General features: G+C 37.8%; 1 protein-coding gene across 3 annotated transcripts; it reads right to left on the bottom strand.

The window, feature by feature from the left end:
- Positions 1-52: 52 nt before the first annotated feature.
- On the bottom strand, positions 53-24037 carry arfip1 (ADP-ribosylation factor interacting protein 1 (arfaptin 1)). 3 transcript variants are annotated; one of them, XM_073864138.1, is made up of 10 exons: positions 23842-24037; positions 19117-19454; positions 13200-13291; positions 10596-10705; positions 7159-7260; positions 6404-6513; positions 5452-5673; positions 3931-4088; positions 3663-3837; positions 53-1975 (listed from the first exon to the last, which is right to left on the bottom strand). In XM_073864138.1, the coding sequence occupies exons 2-10, from the start codon at positions 19450-19452 to the stop codon at positions 1814-1816; spliced, it is 1467 nt and encodes a 488-aa protein (XP_073720239.1). In that variant the 5' UTR covers positions 19453-19454; positions 23842-24037; the 3' UTR covers positions 53-1813. The 3 variants fall into 3 exon arrangements, with proteins under 3 accessions (XP_073720239.1, XP_073720243.1, XP_073720245.1); XM_073864142.1 differs by lacking the exon at positions 7159-7260 and having other exon boundaries at positions 23842-24035; XM_073864144.1 differs by lacking the exon at positions 19117-19454 and having other exon boundaries at positions 23842-24035.
- Positions 24038-25521: the final 1484 nt, after the last annotated feature.

Here is a 25521-nt window from a genome sequence, read left to right as displayed (position 1 = left end):
AAGCAAAACAAAACCACTCTTAACTGAAATCAATATAAATGAATCACAAAAGACCCAAGAATGAAGTTTTATTTTCTTTCATTATCAACATGAAGGACTTTTTTAAATGCCTGTTACAAATCCATCATTTATCAACAAATATTCAAAAAAGTAAAGAGAAAAAAGAAAAGAAACACACAGAGAAACATTATTTTTACCCATGTAAAATACAAGATTTTACAAATATATAGATGTGTTTCTATGCTTACACATGTAAGCTCTTACACGTTTTCTGTACATTGGTGTCTGTCTGTTGCTGGGACAGAAGTGAAGTAAACATTAAATTAGTTTACATTAAATAAAGGGTAATAAGGCAGAGGTGTAGCAAAGAATGAACAACTTCATAATTTTAATATTCACAATGTGTTTTGAATATAATTTAAGTAACTAATAAAACTAAACTGAAATTCAACACATAATTTTGGCATCCATATGCCATTTTCTTTATTTAAGTGATCCTTTGATTCTTGTGATACCCTTTTTTGCAAACCGCATGATATAAATTCTTTAAAATGCCTACATTTGAATTATCACTTGTGAGTTTGATTGGACATTGCAGAAAGGAATGATTGAAAGAACTTGTTTGGTTTAGATGACATGTACAGAGGAAAATCTGACATAACACAAAATAAAGATTTTAAAAACTGAGGCAGATGCTATAGTATTATATTTCAAGTCAATTTGGTTTATATTTTGTACAAAATAGTTTCCTGACTTGAGAAAGTGGAATAAAAAGTGGTTACACATAATAACGATTGTTTCAAGTGCAGTTTAAATAGAGGTTGCTGGTCTTGCAAAAAGCTGAGCAAGGTTAAAATATGTTTGTGTGATTATGTGTGTTTTGCTCTCTGTGGGATGGCAATGGGGTGTTTTTTGGTTTTGAAACACCTGACAACACTGAATTTGACAGAAAGGCACATCAAGTCAGAACTGAAACCCCATCCACTTCCCATGGGTACTACAAAAGGTTCAAAATGTATAGCAAACATGAAAGATAAAAAAGCTAAGACTGAGATTTTGTAACCTATGATTATCCCACCCCTTTTCTAGTATCACAACAGTAAATAAAGCATACTAAAACTCCAATTCTGTTTTACATTTACTACCGATTACCCCATTCAGATTTCACCTGCCCTTGAAGTAAGCAGTATGGATATTTACACCTCTGTGCATCCAACTATTAGTTATATAAAATGTTAGGAGAGGTGGACAGTACTGAGGTCTACAAATGGGTAAAAGGTCAAGTTTATTTCCTTAAATCTAGAATTATCTTCATTATTAACTATAAAAAGCTGATAATGTTTGGTCTTGTTTGGTCAAATACCAGTTCAATTTGGAATGGTCTGTGTTGACAAACTAAACATTTACACGGCCTCTTAAATCATTTTTATTAATATGTATTAATCTGTGCGTTTGTTTTTCTTACACCATAAAGTGCTGGTAAATTGATTGAGAAACAAGAGTATTATTATTTTTAGTAAACTCTTCTACAGAGGCCACAACGCATTTCCTTAAAGTTGAACATCAAGTGTAAAGTCAGATATATTGTAGCAAAGAGAGGAGCTAAACACATCTCTCTCTTTTATCAAAATAGTATCCCATCTTATACATTCTGACAGGTTTTAGTGTCCTGAAAGGTGTGAAAAACGGAAAGGAATGATTGCAAGACATTTTTGCTTTTTTGGACATTTGGTTTTCTTATGGAGTGTACATATTTCAAGCATTTTGCTATCCTCATAGATACCACCTGACAATATACGGGGAAGATGGAGGTTCAATCAGTGCTGCTCTCTAACCAAGAGGGGATGTCTCCTCCTGGTAACTTGAGCTTGATGTGGAACTGTTTAAGGGTCTGATCCAGTTGCTGCTGGTTGCCTGCGAAGTATGCTGCGATGGCATTATGGAAGAGAATCAGCTGGTTGTGTAAAACCTTCACCTAAGGAAAAGGGAATAAAAATGATCTATGACTAACTGTACTTCCTAAGAATGTCATTCCAACAGGAGACTTAAGCGCTATTCATGCCAAGAACAATAACTACATTTACACAGTGACACAGTGTCAACGGTTCCGAGCATGGGTTTTTCCGAATCCATTTTGTTTTGTCGTTTGGTTAATCAAGAATCAATATATATTTTATAATTGTACATTTTGATTAAAATTTTAACCTTTTAATCAATATACAGTAGTTATCATATTTGTCTTTACAATGACAGATTTGTGTAAAAAAACGAACATGAATAAACATCTGCATCATGTTTACAAGGTGAAGGATTTTAAGAAAATTTGTCGGGATTTTTAACAGAGGGTACACTTACAAAGTACCTATACACGTTCTGGCTAAAGAAGTACGTTAGGAATAGAAATTTACAATTCTTTGGTCATTACTCATACTAAATTCAACCAACACTTATTAATGGATTTATTCTTCAACCCTAATAACTCCCGTGGGGTCAATCTTACCCCAAGTTTGGGGATAAAAATGACCCCAATTGAAATTAATGAGATTTACAAAAAATCTTTTTTTTCTTGTTATTCATCAAATAAAATCAATGCATCCAGAATAAATCTGAAAATTTTGACACAGAAAGGTAGGCCTGGTACTACAGCACAAAATGCAATATAGAAAAGACATGCTCAATCACACACACACACACACACACACACACACACACACACACACACACACACACACACACACACACACACACACACACACACACACACAAAGACACAAAGGTATGACTGCCACAGAGAGCATTTTTTACAGAATTTGGCAAAAAACACGCACAGATGCAAAACAAAGATGTACAATGCTCACACAGGTGTGTGAATGCCCATACACACACACACACACACACGCACACACGCACAAACACACACACACACACACGCACAAAGACACAGTAAAACTTACACACACATAAAGACACACACACACACACACAAAAAGACAAGGTCACAAACACGCACCCACGCACGCGTGCACACACACAGACACAGACAGACACACAGATAAACACCCTAACATTTAGTCAAATTTCTGGGCATTTTGTTAAAAAAAGGACATTTCAAAATGCATCAAAAACTACAAAAAATTATACTATTTGAAATAATTTTTATTTTTAATGACCTTTCTAATGTTTATATAAAAAAACATAAATTCACAAAACGTTTCACTAAAGTATTGATGTTGCGCAGTTGGCCACACACATTAAAATGAATGGGTCTCTATGGGCATCTGCTGGTCAAAATGATGATCGAATTCACCACATAACATCTAGATCAATATCTAAAAACAATTTAAATCAAATTTAGATAATAATTTATGTGAATTTTTCACAAAAATTTGATATTTTACAGGCAAGCTAATGGTGTAGTTGAGGAATTTAGTTGTAAACGGGTACAAAACATATCTCCCAAAACACAGCATTAATGTATAGATGGGAAGTAAACAAAAAATATATATATTATTTGTATCATTAAAAATGTATATATTTTTGGTAATCACCCTTTTAATTTCTGGGGTCATTTTTACCCCCAGGGAACTCGTATACAGGAAAATAGGGGCTTATGAGGGTTAATGAAAGAAAATGCATTTCATATTACAGCTGAATTCACCTACCTTATTCTCTTCTAGAAACTTAAGTTTGACCGAGACATCCGTACGCATCTTTTCGTATTTTTCTCTGTGAATCTGGAACTGCTGCTGCGACAGCTCAATCTTGGGCAGCGTGTTAGCGTCACGTGGACCCATATTAAGCTCCTCTAAATCTGTGCGATACGCGTCATACTCGATCCTAACAAAAAAGAAGAATCCGTACAAAACAAAGATTATTTTGCAAAAGATCTAATAACAGTATACAGTGGTATTCAATGGTATAGTTTCTTACCTTGCCGCCTCATATTGCTTGATGTTGATCAAGGTGTCCTCTATTGTTTTATCCACTAGAGTTTTAACGCTGGAGATAAAGAAGTTGATAGCTCCTAAAAGTGTTTCTCCATTTTTTGACAAAAGCTTCTGGGTTTCAGCATTGTAGCCAAATTCCTCCTGAAACACACACACACAAAAAAAAACGCTCTGCGATTAAATGTGGATCTGTGAGCTGTCAGACCATTCAACATTTTGACTTCTATTTGGATAAAAATGTAACACAAAAATCCAACACACAAGACAGTAAAACAAAAATAAGGCAATAAAACAAGTAAACAACTAATGTTCTTCCTTAAAGGATTAAAGGACAAGTTTGGTATTTTACACTTAAAGGCCTGTTTTCAGATTGTTTATGATGAAATAGAACGGTTTGACTGAAATTTGGACATATGATGCTGGCCCGAGAATTTTCGGGTGTTTGTTGTATCACCTCCGACCTCTACAATGGCAGCATAGGTGCACTGGAACAATCCTTCCTAAAATGCATTAAACTTTCGTTTACAAAGACGTGAAACTCACAGAGTGGTCAGGGGTGTTCACTGATATGCTCACACAAAAATCGCTGCAAAAGATGCTTTCCAACAGGTTTTATCGTAGTTTTTGTCCAGGTCCATTGACTTGTATTAGATGTGCTGTGAGGTACGATATTACTCCGGAAACGGAAATGGAGTTGTTTGTATGCTTGCAATTGGCAAAGGCGGATTATCGCCACCAACTGGGCTGGAGTGTTTATTATTCAAGCTCTCAGCGGAAGAATATACGAGTGTGAGGCGTTTGGAAAAATAGGTCCACAAGTTTACAACAAATGCTAAAACACCTGTTGGAAAGCATCTTTTGCAGCGATTTTTGTGTGAGCATATCAGTGAACACCCCTGACCACTCGGTGAGTTTCACATCTTTGTAAACGAAAGTTTAATGCATTTTAGGAAGGATTGTTCCAGTGCACCTATGCAGCCATTGTAGAGGTAGTGGATGATAGAACAGAAACCGAAAATTCTTGGGCCAGCATCATATGTCCAAATTTCAGTCAAAACCGTTCAACTACATCATAAACAATCTGAAAACAGGGCTTTAAGTGTAAAATACTGAACTTGTCCTTTAAAGCACTGCTCATAAAGTATTTAGTATTTGTGGCGGTCAGTCAACACCACAGTCTATCTAAAAGAGTCCCATGAATAAATGATACTGTGTTAGTATCCAGTTATACTGTATTATCAGAATTAATTTTATTCCTTCTCATTGACAAAGCTATATATAGGCATAATAGGTAAATGTAATCTGGGGATCCGTCTACTTTAAGGCAAACCGTGTCCACATTATTAAAACACCAGCCGCAGCAGTGTGGACATAGTCTGAATGCTGAATGAAGAGGTATACTGTTGCGCTGTCTTTTTGTTATGGAGTGAAGAATGAAGAACGTTGTAGCGAGTCTAATGGTGCCTTTAGATGAAACATCATTTAATATTTTTGTTATACATACATGTAGCTCAGGTGTCTTGAGACTGAGGTCAGCAAATGCATCTCCTAGCTGTCTCTGCGTCAGCATCATCTGTCCCAGCTGAGTGACCAGCGTCTGGGCCAGTTTGACCACGTGCTCGTACTTGCGTTTGTTTTCACGAAGAACCTCGATCTGAGCCTCCAGCTCCAGATCTACAGTACGGGAGCCACGACCTAACTTCTCTGACAGGATCTGCTTAGTGCACTGTAGGGAGTGACATAATACAATCTGTTAAACAAAGGTTGAAACAATAGGAGAAAACAGACCCAGGAAAGATATGGGTGATTGTATTATCACAGGAATATTTGGTTTTCAGTCGTTTTTCTGCATCACAAGGTTATTTATTTTTATTATTTTAAATAATTTTGTTTGATGTTACAGGCTATAACAATATAATATTTCCTATAACAACGTAGCTGAAAATCATGTTTTCCTGTTGTCTGAATTAGTCAGTGTCGATTCTGTTACCATTATTGTCTGTTATCGAGGTAGAATAACAGACGATATAACCCAGAAAATTTCCACAAACATGTCCCATAATTGATTCTAGGATTGCTCCTCTAAAAGGGGACCTTGTAACATTGCGGAAACATTGCGGAGACCTGTGTTAACAAAAGGCAGGAACAATGGCCTAAAAGGGGTGTGGGCATAGCGTGGACGCATGTGTACCAAATTATTAAAATAATAAAAATATAACTATTTGAAAAAGCAACATTTGGATAAGTCAAAACAGCACCACAGCTCCTAACCTCTAGGCAACAGTTTCAACCTCTTCCAATTGTACATCTAGTGTTGTGCACAACCTTTCTGTTCTTCTTAAATTACTTGCAGCTAAATAGTATAACTTTTCCTAAAAAAATAAACATTTGAATAGATTGTTGAGGCTTTTTTAGCTAATGTAGATGCCGTCATAGCAGAACAATGAATGACTCACTTTATACGTGTTGATGCTCCACTTTCTCACCAGCTCCAGTTTCTCCAAAGCAGGGCTCTTCATGTCATCAGAGAGGACCACGGCTCCTGTCTGTTGCTCTCTTAGAGCACCTGATGGTAGAAAAACATGTGTTTATGAAAGATAATGCACCATCCTATAGTTATGCTTACAAACTGGCATAAACAACAAAGACTGAAATATGCCCTCTGATGTTATGAGTATGTCGTGATTGGATAGATTAAGTCATAAATGGCCACTAGCACACTGAAAAAAGTCCTATAATATCATTGGCGATAAGTTTTAAACAAAATTGAGCTACAAATCAGTTCTAGATATTGAGCAAAAGCTTTTGAGAACAGATTTTCCAGAGCATAGAGAGGTTTAATTGTGTAGATCGGAAATGTGTGTTGCTTTTTAAAGTCGGAAAACAGGTTGGGAATTGTCGAAGCCATGCATTGTTTGGCATTAGCGAACCTGTAAAGGAAAAGACTAATTGATTTATGAAATGCAATATACATCAGGTTACACCAAAATAAGTCAATAAAAAGTGACAAGAAGCAAGAAATCAGATCCCAGTGCTGGCAAGATTAAAATCACCATCATAAAGTTAAGCATCTACTACACTACAAAGCAACGGCAGGACACCTGTAAAAAAAATCTGATGCAAATTTGGTCTTTATGATGGTAGGGTCTGAAACAAAACTGTCAATGCCGTTAGTAAAGAGATAAGGACGGTATCTTCGGTTATGGGGTACCTTTCTGTGTCTCCACCTGACTATCGCTGATGCTGCGAGCTAGCCGGCTGGCTGCCGCATGACTGGGAACAACTGTAGGTTTGGTGGCTTGGCCTGACGCCCCTAAAATGGTCACCGATGAATTCATGTTATATACACAGAGCCTAAAAAACCTTCTTTTAAAGGCGGGGTGCATGATTAAAAAAATGCTTTGGAAAAGGGAGTCGGTCGAGTACCAAAACACACCTTGCAGTAAGGGGCGCGTGTCTCATTACCGACATTGCCTGGGTTGTGGATGTGTGGAGCGGGTCTATTAAAAGAAGATCCAGATTCTATTGGGGTAGGGGCGTGTTTAGTGATTTCAAATGTCAACATTGGCTTTTAGAGATTGTGCACCCCACCTTTAAATACAGCCACAGAAGGCGAAGCATCTATGTGAAAAACACCATGCCACAGTCGTGTTCACAATGTTTAATTACATGTAAAAGAGACATACAATTTCAAAGGACCTTTAGATGGATTGCACTTCCTATGTTGCAACAAAAGTTGTTGCACCATGAAGACAAGCACTGTGTCCGTAATTGTACCCACTGAAGTACATACAGTACATCTTGACCACTAAATCAGTATGTTCTATATACATCAGTATGCATACATCTGGACTGCTTTCATTATTATGGTCTTGTTACTATCTTACAGATATTGCTACTTCACTTTAGTTCTATTATTATATTATTGGCTAACACATCCTTCAATCAGGAAAAAATTTTGAATACCTCCATGTACTCAATTTCTGGATTCAAAGATATAGTTTGGAATTGGAGTATTACTAATTGCATTATTCGGTAGACTATGTTCATAATATAGTTTAGAATGGAGTACTACTTTTTATATTATTTAAATTAGAAATAAATTTAAATAACTTCAAATACTCCATCCTGAACTATATTTAGAAACCTGCTATGTTTTTGTTGTTTTTCTGTGTTTTCTTCATTTTTATTTAATGTAAAGCTGCTTAGGAGCAACTGAAAAGTGCTATTTTTTATTGAATTAGCCATACAACATCCGACATAGTTTTCTTAGTCATGTGACCTGTATGTGCGTTTGCCTATGATGTACTAACAACCTATTATAATATCGAACTCAGGTGTTAAAGGTATAGCGGAAGATTTTCTTTTTCCGGGTGGATTATCAAGACTATTGGTCATCCCAGTTGTCAATCATTCTGATGATATGTTGACGTAAGGCCGTCGTACGTGCTCGTCCCTAGGTTCGCTTTCTGCACATGAGCACTTTGAGGTGTATATGAAGAGTTTGGTTCCAAAACGCAATAAATCCATTTTGACAAATTTTGGTAAAAACGTGTTTTCTATACCAAGAAAGTGACCAAATGAAAACAACTTTTTTCTGTTACAAACTTTCACATAGCATCTTTAGGTTATATGAACATAAAAAATTCAAATCCATATGTTGATTTTCAAAGATTTATTATAAAAACGGATTATTTTTTCCACAAAATGCAATAAATCCATGACAAGTTTTTATTCAAAATGTTAAAAATCTATTGAATCAATAGCCTATATAAATGTGCATTCATCTTTGCCATGTTATATTCATTTAATTGACTAGTTGTACACACTAATTAAAAATATAAACATTAATGTCATTAATCAAAATACTTACTTTGTCATATTAAGAAAACACTGTCATTTCTGCGGTTATACTTGACGTCCTCGCTTAACGTTTTTCACAGCGATCATCTGTAAAATGTTTTGGTCCTGCTCAATTTTCGTTGACTTTGAGTAAAATTATGGAAAGTTTTTCATAAGATCCTCTGGGGTCAATGTGTTAGCATGAGAAGCTTGATGCTGTCAGGAGAACAAGCACCCATCTCCCGAGTGCCTCTCAGAGAAATTATTAGATGTTGATGGCTTACGTTTCTTTCCCGTCACAGAAAACCACCACAGGTTTATGAATGCAATTAAAGTATTATTTTGTTTTGTTTGTTGATCACGAAGTACAAAGTAGATGAGGAAAACTAGGACTCCATGTACTCAGCGCGCCGCCATGTTTGTTTACATTGCGTGAATGGTGCGCTGTAGGATTTATTGCGTTCTGTAAAAAAGGGGGAGTGGCGCTTATCGCATATTGGGAAAAAAGGGAGAAAAGATGACAGAATAACACGGCGGATATTGGATTTTGCGTAAAATTAAGAATTTACTTTTAACTACTGACCTAATATAATACTGATTTTGGCAGTAACTCATTTTTTTCAAAAATGGCGTTTATCGCGCTTTGGAACCAAACTCTTCATATGTGTGGTGGGCTAGGCTTCAGCCATTCATTGAAGCTTGCGTTCTCACCGTGTTTTTTTCGAAATGTCTGAGGTTCACAAAAGTGTCTATGAATTGCATGACAAGAAGAGAAAGGCCTCTGAAGAAAGAAACAAGACCAGAGTGTTTTTGGGAAAATATTTCTCACAGTGGCGTGCGCTAAATGCACGGGTTTGGCTTCCCACTGATGCCTCAGTCCCAAGTTTCTACTTGAGAAGTAAAGTTTGTCATGCTATTTGAAATTAGAAATCCATTTAAAATCACTGCTAGTAAAAGTTGATGTAAGCAATGATTAGCGATGCTAGCCCTGGCACAAGTCACGAACCGCGCAGACATGGTAAACATCTCAATGTATGAGCCATGCCGGCAGCAACTTGTAAACAGAGCAAAGAGAAGAGGCTCGTGCATGCTCTCTCTCGTGCACACGTTTAATAGGCGTTCCCTCTCGGGAGCAGGTAGGGTGTTTGACAAAAGAAAAATTGGAAACATGGTAATGGATACATGGAGATTTTAACCAACACTGTATGCAGACTTCAAGGGAAAAATAACAACTCTACAGAAATGTACAGTACAATATGGTCTCTTTAAATAAAATGCATTGAACCAATTCCAATCACTAGCTGATATGCAGCAAGGAGGAGAACCCAGTTCCAGTGTAATCTGGAGTAAATAATGAAAGGGGTGGACAGCAATTACATCTAATCTAATCTAAACTACATCTAATGGACAGGTTGCCAGGTTTCCATCCAACAAATTAATTCACACCGTGAGCAAGGTGAAAAAATGAAAGGAACAGCAGATAAAAAGGATAACAGATGAATTTGTAATGAGACAGGAACAACACATTTCTTTTCAAATTCAAATCCCTCCTCTTCACATCACACTCACAACATGGTCAAACAAATGAACGAAATGTGGGTTCATTTTAGATGCACTGTATACTAAAAGGATATTGAAGCTATTCTCTTGTCTAGTAATGGTTGACAAATGCTTGAAGTAAAAGACCCTGTAAGTTTGCATTCGATTGTAGCATAATTGTGGCAAGCTTTTTTTGCAAGTGGATGAACGCTATACACAATTGAAATTCATATACAAAGCCTGCTTAAGGTAAGAATTAAACAGTACCTGGGTGTGGATGCATTTGGACCACTCCTTCAGTAGCTGCATAGTTTTCAGGTGAATTGTTGGAGTGTGACGTGTCTGGTCCAGGGATAGTATGTGGCACATCCCTATGAGGAAAGAAAGTCAAATATCACATAATTTATCTTGTATATTTGCTCTTATAGTACTTTAGCCTGGGTGCTTTTTCTTATTTTTTTTATAACTGATCAATCTATCTGTACCTACACAAATAGTTTTGCCAATTTCAAGCTGCGATTTATGAAATAATGCAACTACATGTATCATGCAATGAAAGCAATACAAAGGTAAACATAATGTTGTCAAGCACATGAATAAGCTTGGTGCATCTAATCATGCAATAATGTCCATTATGTTGTAAAATTATTAAGTACTGATAATATTTAAATATTGACATTTCATAAACTTGCTTATGCTGAATACACACCAAAAGTTTTTTTTTTTTACATCTTATAACATTTTCAAATTGTGATAGACCACTAGCATGATGATAAAAAAATCCTAGATTTAAAGGTGCAGTGTGTAAAATTAAATTTAGCGGCAACTAGTGGTGAGGTTGCGAATTGAAACCAACGGCTTAGTCCACTGCTCACCCATCGCTTTTGAAACACATAGAGAAGCTACGGTAGCTGCCACCGGACAAACATGTCATCTTCGGAGACAAATATTTGTCCGTTAAGGGCTTCTGTAGAAAAATGGTGACACAAAATGGCGGCTTCCATGTAAGGGGACCCTCGGTGTATGTAGATAAAAAGGTCTCGTTCTAAGGTAATAAACACATAACGGTTCATTATGAAAGGTCTTTATACACCCCTGATAATATATTTTTGTATATTATTTTGCATTTCTGTCAAGAGATCCTTCTAAAAATTACACACTGCACCTTTAAAGCAACACTAGAGTTTTTGCTCTTTGCTCCCCCTACAGTTTGGAAGCGGAATTGTCCATTACAACTGTCGTAAATAATTTAGCCTACTGCAGCAAAGCTGGCTCTGATTGGATTGTAGGTCTGCCGTAAAGCAAATTTTTGTAGTTTTCACTCGAACAGGATCGCGACCCGACGGTTGGAAACTTCTTTAGTGCGGTTTTGGCCGATAGAGGGCTGCAAAGCGAATGTGAAAGTGCTGTTTCGAGTGGATAAACGACCTTATTTTAAGGTAAAAAAAACTTTAGTGTTGCTTTAACCATTTTGCTCCTATAGTGTTTGGTGTCCCATAATGTGTCAAAGACAGCACACCACACACAAACAGATTTTCAACCAGAGTCTCGACTGTGAACACATGAAATCTCACAAAATCTCGCGAGACTTCAGAATAAGCATGGCGGGCGATATGCAGGAAGAAATTTCAATGATAGTGCTTGGAATGATTTTCACAGAAAATTCAAGGGAAAAAGAAAAGGGTTTGGGTGAAGTTGTGGAGACAGCGGAAAAATGGTCTGTACAAGTTCACTTTGCATCAACTTCACTTTGTGCTGCGCCATAACTGCTTCCATCTTCCATCATCTCGCTTTCTGACTGGATACTGTTTCGTTTCACGTGATAATCTCAAGAGCATACGTGCGTTTGTCCTCGGGGTTCCTCCCATACATCAGGATTTCTGATCGTAAATATTAAACATGTTAAATATTTACGATTTGCAATCGGGGCAGCTCCGACGTTCTTCCGATCAGGTTCGGACAGTCTTAACACAACTCACACCAAGAGAAAATCTGATAAGATAATCTGTAGAACCATCAAGATAATTGGGACATAGCTAGGATTGTCGGTAGGGGGGGAAATCTGCCCAAAATTAGCCGATTATCTTTTGGTGTGTACACAGAATTATTGGATCAATACTACCCTTCGTATTTTTGTTAAGAATTAGCAAGGGAAAATCTGCTAAATTCTGTGAAATGTATCAAATTGAAAACTTATGTGATTTTTTCTGGGAGCAGATCTATACTGTGGTTATTCAAAAAATACTAACAACTTAGTATGGTTAACAGTATACAGACTGTAGACCAAATAGCTACTCCTCTAAACTGAGCTCACTGTCTGCCCACTGTTAGGGCAAATGAGAGTAAATGTCAAAATGAATACATGAAACTGGAGGTGGGGCTGGGCAAACCAACATAATCCACAAAATAATAGGAACTATAATACAAATCCTGTTTAATGGTTGGTTATGATTCAGCGCCCTGCTGTATTGATTTAGCGATCATTAAATTAGTAAATATATATGTCTATTCTTTTGTTGTCTGTTCAACTAAGACCTATCATGTGGTCAACTATGCTGACTTACAGTATATACAGCATGTTTTTATGCTTACTATGTAAATTATATAACAGTCTGTTCTTCTTTCCCAGGTATTGAGAACATAATTACAGTCATGACAAGAACACAGAACATATTCCTTGTCATTGTTGCTCATCATCAGTACATAGTACACTGGCAACATTCATGCAATGTTTGTGTCTAAATGAGAATATTGTTGGTAGACATCTGTTCACGACGAGAAACATCTGGAGTGAATAAGAGCTCAGCTCAGGTCGGAGTGTGTGGCCTTGTGTGTGCCGGTGAATTATGGGTAGTGTGTCTTACCCTATGAAACACATCCTCGTGACCCCTGTCCGATTCTCCGTTTCTGGTGACTGAGATTTGAGCAGCTGGGCTTCTGTTGGCCTCTTCTGCCATAGCCACCTTTAGTACAAACACAAAGACAATAACTAAGCAACAAAAACTACACTAAAGTTGTAAGGCTGAAAGCTTGCAGAGCAGTACCACCACCAGAAAGCATTGCACATCTACAGCGCCACAGCCCAAGAAAACTGCTTTGGAATAAATAAGATCACACTGACAGAGCTAGTATACGGCCAAAGGAACAAGAAAAGCTTAGTCTGCCACCTGGTGATCATTTTCATCAATTATATATTGACACCACATTTGATTACGTATAAGGTGCCAACACTGCCAAAACAGATTATTAATATATGACATTGCATTGTGAAAACATCTAAGAATGAGAGAATGAGAGGGAATTTATGGATAACTCACCAGTGTTAATTATAAATTGGCAAAGAACAAAAATCTTGCTTCCACAACCATACATGCTGAAAAGCTGAGAAGTCAAACTAATATATTTTGTTATGTATCCAAATAGTTTAATCTGCTAATAAACATAGCTTTAATAAAAACTACAAGTTAACACTTCGAGGGAGGGAATCATTTAGTTTCCTACTGCCTTACAAAAATATTCAGAGCAGTGTCAATTGACCAATTGTACTGTAATGAATCTGGTTGTTAAATTATTTGTCTGTTCTCTGCCAGACTGATCTAAGACCAGAAAACAACACACGATCAATCAGCAATCCATCAATTTCCACTCTATTACCAGTCCAGCTATGGCACTGCTAATACTAACTGATAAAGTGTAGTAAAAAATACTAACCTGGAAGTTAGTGGGATCCCTGCTAAAAACACCAATAGACACCATCACAGAAATTCTGGTTTGGTTTTATTGGGAATTTTATTGGTTCTAATGGAATATGGCCCAAAACACACTACAGTGTATTGGTCTTTGTTGGTCTCTAGTGGCATGTATTGGTTCTATGTATTGCTGCCCTACAAAGCGAAAGCGCAGTAACTATGCATTTGGTCAAAATTGAGTTAAGGGTTAAAATGGGCTTTGTGAGATCTGTTGTGTCTTGTGACAAAGTCTCCTGGTTAAATTTTGTCCCATTTCAGAGAAATGTGTGTGCCAAAATTGCAGTAACATGTTTGACTGGCTGGTGTAAAAAACTTTAAAGCCATTTTTCTCAGTTTCAGTGTTTGCGTAGATACTGCACTTAGCCTTTGGAGGGCAGATTGGTTCTAATGGAATATGGCCCAAAACACACTACAGTGTAGTGGTTTTAATGGTAAAACTTAATGGTTCCTATTGGTATTTTAATAGAAACCATTGTAATTTTCTGTAATGGTATTTTTTTAGCAGGGATACTGGTTCCCTCGCAAAGAAGCCTGTTATTTTTCCCATAGACTTTTGAATTATATATCAAAAAATATTTTGTTTGTTTAACAAAAATGTCATTTACACGTTATGTCCAACAAGTACATCTTCTTCACAGATTGAATTTTTATGAATTTTGAAGTAAAAGTTCTGCATTTTATATACTAGTAAATGCATTTACCCAAATTTCATAAAAGTTTCATTTTCATATTCATCTGTGAGGATTACCCTTTTACAAAATGTTTAAGGGAAGTTTCTTGGACAAGGCTTATCCTCGTAATCATAGAGGAACCATTTTAAGTGCCATATAGCACTGATGAAATACCTGTATAGCACCGGTGTAGAACCATATTGTGCTTTGTAGAACCATATCTGGTGCTATAGTGGTGCTATATGACCCCCGTATGGTTCTTCATAGGTGCTTCATATGTGCTATATAGCACTAAAAATGGTTCCTCTATGATTACGAGCCAAAGACCACTTTTAGTACTATTTAGCACCGTTTGTTTTTAGAGTGTAGTCACAGACTAAAATGTCACAGACTAAAATGCATGATTGAGTTACCCTAATTTCAAAACACCTTGCACTGACATATTGTAACATATCAGTACCATTGTTTTGCCTCAAAATGCACATCAGTATTGTTCTTTGTACTACTTAAATGTCCTAAAATAACTAAGGCCTAGTAGTCCGGGATTAATCTAAACCCTGACTGGGAAACGGCCCCTAAATGTATTTAACTTTTGTTATACAGATTTTTTGTGATAATCCAAAAGTCTATGGGTAAGAAAAAAATGAATGGGCTTTTTCGCAAGGGAACCAGTGTTTCGCTAACTTCCGAGTGGGTCTACAAAAAATACATCATCCCTCTATAGTAGAAGTTGCAGAAATACGTTTCATATCCTGCAGCAGGGACACACCCTTGGTTTTCCCTTTTTCTACTCTTTCAAAACTCCAATCAATTAAAAAAGGAAAAAGACATGTAAAAACATTTTGACTTACAGATATCCTGACATACCCCAGACAATTATGGTTTTACTCATTCAATTCACCCAAACAAGTCCAGAGCTAAGGCTGTTAGGCTTAGTGACTTAAAATGAATCATCCTCAATGTACCTCTGGTACGGTTCGTGGTTCTTCTTTATTACACAAATGAGTGTCCTGAAAAATGACACTAGTCTACGAGACTGTGCTGAATCAGATTGGGAAGAACTTGGGAAGCCCCTCTGCATGTCAATTTTGCACTTTTGGAAGGTGTGGTTTTGGAGAGGGTAAATGGTTAAAAAGACAAGGTGAGGTGCATTTCAGTGGTTAAGTCTGGCGAGACATTTACAAGTTTGTCAGTCACAACATGGGTGGGTTGTTAACAGACTATGTTACACCAGTCCCACATTAAGAGATATGTGTCATTGTTTATACTTTTAAAACAGTGTTAGAGTTTTAGCATCACTTTATGGCAGCCTTTTAGCAGTTTCCGAACAAGCCCACATAACTTTCAGTGCATCCGATAGCGTGCCACAGATGCTTTCCGAAGTTGTAGATAACCAGGATTATTTGTCATAGGACAATTAAAGGGACACTTCACCGATTGCATTAAGCTTCGGTAGAACCCCAGTTATGTTTTTGAATGGTCGTGCATCATTCACTCAGTTTCCCCTGAGACGGGACAAATACAGATTTCAGTGTTGCACTTCCTTCTTTCAATGATGTAAAAATCATCATTTTGCATCATTGAAAGAAGGAACTGCTGTATCTTTGTCAAGGGTGAAAGACTACAGACACTCATTCCTCATTTTTCCAAGGTGGGGGCTATGGGTGGGACCCACTCACGCTAAAAACCTATTAGAGATCAGTGGGTGGGACTTACGAAAATATACGAACACAGACGGAAAAAAACTATCAGCCGCCATCTTTATGCTAAGCTAAGCTAACAGACATTGTGGAGCGAGCCAGACTTCACAATAACTTGTCACAATAATAGCGGAAGGTAATCGATATGATATGGAAGAGGGTGATTTCGCAATGCTCTATTCCGCTGTACGTGGCACCTTTATGATCCACAATACAGCAAAGAGCTGAGGCAGATGGAGGAACAGAAGCCAGAGGAGTAGGCCGGAGCCTGGGCTTCGGATGCGTAGAGGAGCCCCGGGAAAAGACGCCGCAACCCTCTGCCTTGCTCGCGCTTGAACGGACTAGTAGTGCTGTACTCTCGTTGTGTGCTTTCAGTATAACATTTCCGCATTAGATCAGGTTTGATGAATGTTCCCGGGCAAGTAGAGGTACTTTGTGCATGTTTATTTCAAAGACTTGTTTCGGCTTACGAGCACAAGTGCTGAGCATGGGAGTGGCTTGCAGAGCTGTGCATTGTGGTAGTTTTAGTTTTCCATACAAATGTGCCCTAAAGTCATGTTCTGTCTTTTCTCAGTCAAATAGGCATAATTTCTAAATTTATGTTACATTTCGACTACAAATATTACCCACTTTCAATAAAGATTAATGTCTCTAGCGAAGAAATGTCCCTTTAAAGCATGAGGGTGAAAATGTTATAGGTATAAAGATTAATAACAGGTGTAAAATAAGACTAATAAATATAACTAACCAGCCACAGATGCAATGTGAGTAAATCAGTATGTGAGTTTTTAGTTCACAACATTCTGCTTTTTGTGGCTCACAGAGAAAAAAGGTCAAACAGGTTTGCAACATGAATTTTGGAATTTGGAAATACAAAAATTTCTCCCTTAAGTCAGATGGCCGTCTCAGTGATTTGAATTTTCTTGACAGACCTGTTACTTGTCTGGCTGGTGAAAACAGCAGTGTCCAGTTTCAAAGTATGAATATTTTAAAGCCACCTGATGCCTAAACGCCAGAAGGTCACTAGCCAGAAACGCTTTCTCAGATACAGCAATTCAAAGTAGATCAGTGGCCATATAAAAATATTAAAATCATTTTATTTTTACTTAAGTGAGTTCATTTGTCCATCAATGACTGCCAGTATTATCTTTTCAGTCATGTCTAATCCTTGCTTATGGAACCCCTTCCTTCCTTAAAGGAACAAGCCCACATTTTGGGTGTTTAGCTTATTCACTGCATCCCCCAGAGTTAGATATGTCCATACATACCTTTCTCATCTCCGTGCGTGCTGTAACTCGGTCTGACGCAGCCCCCGCTAGCTTAGCACAAAGACTGGAAGTGAATGGCTCCAGCTAGCATACTGCTCCCAATAAGTGACAAAATAACGCAATCATTTTCCTATTTATGTGTTGTGATTTGTATAGTCAAACCGTGTACAAATAACAAGGTGATATGAGACACAGCGATCTTTTAACAGTATACATACTGAGAACTATATTCTCTGAAGACGAAGCACTGCCGCATGGGCGGAGTGATTTGCACAACTCTGACCGAACTCTCTGCTCCTCACCAGGGGCTTCTCGCGTGCTGCGAGCAGATCACTCCGCCCATGCGGCAGTGCTTCGTCTTCAGAGAATATAGTTCTCAGTATGTATACTGTTAAAAGATCGCTGTGTCTCATATCACCTTGTTATTTGTACACGGTTTGACTATACAAATCACAACACATAAATAGGAAAATGATCACGTTATTTTGTCGCTTGTTGGGAGCAGTGTGCTGGCTGGAGCCATGCATTTCCAGTCTTTGTGCTGGGCTGGGCTGGCGGGGGCTGCGTCGGACGGAGTTGCAGCGCGCACGGAGATGGGAGAGGTGTGTGTGGACTTGTCTGGCTCTGGGGGATGCGGTGAATAAGCTAAATTCCCAAAATGTGGGCGTGTTCCTTTAAATGCTGCACAGTTAAATGCTCACTAGCAGATCTAATGAACACAGCACCGGGTTTAAGCCCAGCATAAGAGTCCCCCCAGAGTTTAGTTGCTTAGATACAAACTAACACAGAGAACAGAAACAACAGCAATCCGATAAGTTGTACTGAAGACAGTCGCTATCCTGATCCCTTTATAAATGCTAAGCGACAAACAGTAGGTCTAATGAATATTAAAACACAAGGCTTTGCTTCCATACACCTCCAGCAAAGATAGGATGAATCTGAGATAACAGCAGAAGAAATAACAGCAGCAATAGCCATGCAAGATTTAATAGAATAGACTAAAGAAATGTGCACATACAGAAATAGAACAGGGGTAGCCAATATCTTTCCTGGGGGACAGTGTCCTGCAGCGTTTAGCACCAACCCTAATCAAAAACAACTGAAGCTGCTGGTTATGGTCTTACTAAGGGTACTAGAAACTTCAAGGCAGGTGTGCCGAGGCAAGATAAAGCTAAACTCTGCAGGACACTGGCCCTCCAGGACCAAGTTTGGGTACCCCTCACAAAGAGATTAAAATAGAAAGAGAGATGCTTGCATCATATCATCATGTTGTAGCATTCAGGCAAAATTTAAAGATTATTTTTTCATCTTATTATGCCTGAAATCACAGCAAAATGTATGAAGGTGATCGAATACCAGCCAAGCTACTAGTTTTCAATACAGTATATCATTACTATCACCTTTACATCAGCTTCTGTCATCATAGATGTCACATTGGTGGTAGTTTTTATATCAGCATTTTCCTTACGATCTTTAAGGACTTCACTAGTTTTAACCTGGGCATGAGAATCCTCATTTTTATCTTCGTTACCATCATTGTTCATAGTATGGTTGTGGTTTTCAACTTCCTTGTTCTCACTGATGTCAATTTCAGTCATGTTTGTTTCGTCCAGTTTGTTTTCGCTTGCCTCTGATTGCCTCAGAGAGTCATCTGTATTTTGAGGGCCCTGTTCTGTAGGGTCCGACTGTTTATCCTGTGAGGCATTCTTCTCTGAATCAAAACTAGCTTCTGACATTCCTGAAAGTAAACATACATGTGAGCAACTAAGTCTTTCCAGAGGAGGTGTTCTTATTGTGCTAAACTCACAAGAAATAACTGTGGATGTAGTTTTAGCCAGGGATTCTGAAAGAACAAAAAAAAAGTCTACTCTATAGGTCAAACCACTAGCAATTAGTGTTGTCACGGTACCAAATTTATTGTTTCGGTACCGATACCAAATCAAGAATTGCGATTCCAATACTTTTCCTGAAAAGGGAGAAACACTCTCAAATCTCATTGCTGTGCTTTATTTTAAAATGGGACAGCATTCTAATAATATAACACATTACAATGCATTTCACAAATAAAATACACCTCTTTTGCGTAGGTCTGTGCTCTTTAAATGCTGTAATATAATAACCTAATATAAATAAATCACTGACAAACATGCACATGCACTGATTATAATCATATACCCTATAGCTCATTTTAGCTGATGTTTCTGTATGCTTTATTTTAGCAGCTTGCAAATTATTAACGTTATTTATGAAAGTTATCTATACGGGGGTGTGTGCATGCACATATGTATGTGCACGCGCACACATTGATGCATATATATCAGTGGTTCTCAAACTTTTTCAGCATGCTGCCCCCCCTTGTGTACTGCACATTCCATCGCGGCCCCCCCCCCAAAGAAAATTTATGACAAAACCATTTCTAAAACTTAAAATTTTAATTAAACAAAACATTTTAAATTATACAAAGTAGTGCTGTTGGTTAGTAGCCTTATTTTTTTAGGTGTAACTACACAGAATTCATGGTAAATTAATGTATTTTATAAAATGTCATAAAACTGGGGCCCCCCTGGCACCATCTCGCGGCCCCCAGTTTGAGAACCACTGATATATATAATGCATACATTCAGTGAGGAAAATAAGTATTTGAACACCCTGCCACCTTGCAAGTTCCCCCACCCAGAAATCATGGAGGGGTCCGAAACCGCCACCATAGGTGCACGTCCACACCGTGAGAGACACAATCCAAAAAAAATCCAGAAACCACAATATATGATCTCTTAACTATTCATTTGTACGATGGAGCTGCAAATAAGTATTTGAATACCTGTCTATCAGCTACAATTCCGACCCTCAAAGACCTGTTAGTCTGCCTTTAGAATGTCCACCTCCACTCCATTTATTATCGTAAACTACCCTTATGAAAATTAACCATGTTTTTATTGTGGTAAAAGTGTAGTAGCCATGGTTTTTTGGTGTATTGACTACTATGAGCAAAACCATGGTTTTACTACACTAACCATGCTTTAACTATGGTTTTTGAAACCATGGTTATTTTGTGGTTACCATGGTTTTACTACAGTAACCATGTTTTTTTTGGTTTTAAACTGTAGTAAAACCATGGTTAATTTTTGTAAGGGTAGATGCACCTGTTTGAGGTCATTAGCTGCATAAAGACACCTGTCCACCCCATACAATCAGTAAGAATCCAACCACTAACACGGCCAAGACCAAAGAGCTGTCCAAAGACACTAGAGACAAAATTGTACACCTCCACAAGGCTGGAAAGGGCTACGGGGAAATTGCCAAGCAGCTTGGTGAAAAAAGGTCCACTCCTGGAGCAATCATTAGAAAATGGAAAAAGCTTAACATGACTGTCAATCTCCCTCGGACTGGGGCTCCATGCAAGATCTCAATGATCCTAAGAAAGGTGCGAATTCAGCCCAGAACTATGGCACGGAAGGTTCCCCTGCTTAAATCAGTACATCTCCAGGCCCCTCTTAAGTTTGCCATTGACCATTTGGATGATCCAGAGGAGTCATGGGAGAAAGTCATGTGGTCAGATGAGACCAACTTTTTGGTCATAATTCCACTAAACATGTTTGGAGGAAGAAGAATGATGGGTACCATCCCAAGAACACCATCCCTACTGTGAAGCATGGGGGTGGTAGCATCATGCTTTGGGGGTGTTTTTCTGCACATGGGAACGGGCGACTGCACTGTATTAAGGAGAGGATGACTAGGGCCATGTATTGCGAGATTTTGGGGAACAACCTCCTTCCCTCAGTTACAGCATTGAAGATGGGTCAAGGCTGGGTCTTCCAACATGACAATGACCCGAAGCAAGGATAACCAAGGAGTGGCTCTGTAAGAAGTATATCAAGGTTCTGGCATGGCCTAGCCAGTTTCCAGACCTAAACCCAATAGAGAATCTTTGGAGGGAGCTCAAACTCGGTTTCTTTCAGCGACAGGCCAGAAACCTGACTGAAGATCTGTGAGAAGATCTGTGTGGAGGAGTGTGCCAAAAAAGGGTGTGAAAAACTACAGGAAACGTTTGACCTCTGTAATTGCAAACAAAGACTACTGTACCAAATATTAACATTGACTTTAGGGTGTTCAAATACTTATTTGCAGCTTTATCAAACAAATACATAGTTAAAATGGATTTTTTTAAGATTATGTCTCTCACAGTGGACATGCACCTACTATGACAATTTCAGACCCCTCCATGATTTCTAAGTGGTAGAACTTGCAAAATAGCAGGGTGTTCAAATACTTATTTTCCTCACTGCATATTTTGAAATATAAAAATGTTCTTAAAAATGTGCATGTCCGAAGGCACCAAATTCTTTCTCCTCTGGTGGGTGCTCGTCACAGCGTCAAGCTGTCGGTCTTAGTACACAATGTAACTACAGAAGAGCCAAGTTTTAAATTAGAAAAATATCAAACTCTTTGATTATTTTTGGACGTGACGCTAAATGGTCTAATCAGATTCAACGAATTGTGTTAAGCTATGCTAAAAGTGGTAGCGCCAGACCCGGAGATCGGCTAAATGGATTCCAAAATGGTAAAAATCAAATGGTTAAATTAGTATAATTTTAAAAAGTGTGGAGTGTCCCTTTAACTTAGATTATATCCTGCATATCTTTACACAAAAATACTAATTTTGTTAGGAAATCAATGTGTCCGTTAATAAAAAAACATTTATACATGTAGATAATATTTAAACAACTTTTTATAAGTAATCTAGAAAATCACTACCCATTGGACCCAAAACATGGTTTAGAGACAGCAAAGTTACCTGGTAACTTTACATGGTTTCAAGAATCAGGAAATACTGTATGTTCTAAGAGCAGCTCATGATAAGACACTATCTATTTATGAATAATGCTGTGTTTATGGTCTGGTTTATGGTATTTATGGTATGGTGCACTAGGGACTTGCCCATGATGTCCATAACTGCAAATGAGGTAAATTAACCTATATAAATATGAAATGTGTATCATGAAGCTCAAGTTACATAAGCTAGCATGATTAGAAATCCCTTTTTAAATATCTCTTTAAAATGATATGCAAAAATGTTTTTAAGACCAAAGTAATACTATCAATCTGCTGTGTCATCCGTGTCATTTATACAAGACCACATTCAGATGGCAATATAGATGCATAGAATAGATTAAGGAACTATATTTAAGATGTAGAAAGGGCCATAGTTTTTGAGATTATAATTAACTACTTGTCAAATGAGATTAAATTGTAATAATTTGCTGTCAGTTAACAAAATAATGCATGAAATAAAATATAAATTATTTTAAAAGATATTATTTAGTTGTTAGAATAAAACCAAAAGAGGGTAAAGGGATGGTAAATGCATGCCACAGACAATAGTAGAAGGAAGCCCACTGTTCCTTTAAGTTTAAAATAAGGAAACGACCGTGTAAATATCATGGACAAGAAATTACAAAACCCTACTAAAACGAAGGCTTGACATCCAAATGTTATTTAGGTCACGTTCTTCTTTGGAACGTCCAGTCACGTGACGCGTTTCAAGCCGTTTCCATAGTAGTTTTCGTTCATTCGCGTCATGGACACGTAAACGCTTTTCTACTTTTCAATCCACAAAAATGGTACACTAACACGCCAACGTCTAAATAAAAAACATTCGATTCTCAAATACAAGTTGAGCTAGTTAATTACACTGCTTTATTCTTTTCTGGGACTCAATCGTTGAATGTTGCTGCATTGTTGCGCCAGTACGTCATAAAGTTGCGATTGAGTTACTGTACTTCCTATGCCAGACCCACCTCAGTCGTATTACCTTACAAAACTCTATCTGCCTGTGCTTTTACTCTCTACCACCTACATATTAATGCTCCGAACTTCCTTGACCATGCACACATTCAGTGTCATAAATACAACTGGCTGACAATCGGTTTTCCGTCGGATCTTTTGATCTAAGACGTAAAATGATCTGAACTAACTCGACCGTCTTATAGCTTAAACTTCCTTAAATCACTTTTTCCCAGTGCCAGTGGATTAAACCTGAACAGTAAAAGCCTTACTGAAGCTATCATACCTGCCATCATAAATCAGCACGAATGCAACAGTTGGTTGTATTCACCAGCACTCACCTGCACTCAGTTTATAGCTGATCCCTGTCTTGTTGCACAGCTCTTTTCATATAAATGATTTTCGCTTGAGTTTGAGCTGCTGTTTGTATCATTCGAGCACACTGAGTCCCTCCACAGCTCAGTGAAAGTCTTTTCAAATACACCCGGAAGAGGACGCGTGTGTCAGTGCATACACTTGATCACAGCATGCCTGTCTCCTAGTGGTCAAATCAACAATGGCAACAAAACACCGATAAAACAATATACTGTACGGCACATTTGTACCTCATTACATTTAAACAGCCCAGTAACACTTCATTTAAATATACATTTTACTTTTAATTGAATATTTATAATATTTAAAATGAAATAAAAATATAATCAAAAGCACTATTAAAATAATTTCAGTTGTTTAGAACTGGTTAAATGCATTATGCACCATAGTCTAACTGGACTAAACTGTGAATTACTTTTACCATAATACATTTATGCTAATTATTACACGTCTCAAATGAATTTCATCAGTGAACACCTACTTGTTAAAGGGGACATATCATGAAAATCTGTCTTTTTCCATGTTTAAGTGCTATAATTGGGTCCCCAGTGCTTCTAGGTCATTGAAATTTGGCTCCCATTGTGATGTCAGAAGGGGATAATACCACCCCTTAATCTGCACTATCCAACCACGGCACTGCAATTTAGTACAGAGATCAGCTAGTTTGCATTTTAAAGGACACACCCAAAATAGCACATTTTGCTCACACCTACAAAGTGGCCATTTTAACCATAGACTGTAAAAAAAGATGGACGACGCCTGTTCGCTTTCTTCCATTGGTGAAAAGTGAAGCTGCCAGTGTCCCGATACGGCGCTGACATCTTGGGTCTTGAGTCTGCGCAGTAGCGATTTTGGGACCAGTCCTGCGCAGTAGTGAGTAGGAAGTAAAGCCGCGAAATCAAGACCCCGCCCTCCTCTCGCAGAATGCGCATATCACACGATATCACAGCTGACACCACCGTTTTTATATCATTAAATAACTAAACACAAACTTATTTTTAAAACAAGCATTTGAATTTACATCAGCGTGATAAAAACTACAGCAAATGACAGAAACCAGCTTCGGAAAAAAGATAATTGAAGTGTAATTAAATTTTTTTGTTGGTCTCAAGTCCCATTGCATAACATGGGGAGGCGGGGTTTATGACCTATACTGGGATTAGTCACTGGGGGGCGATCGAGACGTTTTGGCTTCACTTTTCAGGGCTTGTGCGGCACGCTTGATTTTAACGTGTTATAATAAATTATCTATATGGCATTTTGAGCTAGACCTTTACATACATTCTCTGGGGACACCAAAGATATATTTTACATCTTAAAAAAGTCTTGTGAAATGTCCCCTTTAAGGGCTCATTATATTTGGTGGTCTTGGCATCAAAAGAAGAATTGGCAAAAATGGCTACATATTGCGCTGTACACAGATATAGAAGGCTTAATAAACATCATCATGCATCATTTCAAAAGATCAAAATCTTTTTCCATGTCACAATGTGCTTCTGTGCTGAATACTGTGAGGGGGTGGTCTGTGAGACGGTGGGTGAGTCTCTCTGCTGTCATTCAAACCCGAGCGGGAGTAATTATGAGTTTATATGGACGCAAACTAATATTATGTCGGAGTCCACAGCTTGTTTAGCAAGTAAACATGC

The sequence above is a fragment of the Misgurnus anguillicaudatus genome, chromosome 3, assembly GCF_027580225.2.
Source record: "Misgurnus anguillicaudatus chromosome 3, ASM2758022v2, whole genome shotgun sequence".
Taxonomy (NCBI): Eukaryota; Metazoa; Chordata; class Actinopteri; order Cypriniformes; family Cobitidae; genus Misgurnus; species Misgurnus anguillicaudatus.
Note: the sequence above shows the minus strand (reverse complement) of the source record. Positions and strands in the feature narration are given on the sequence as shown.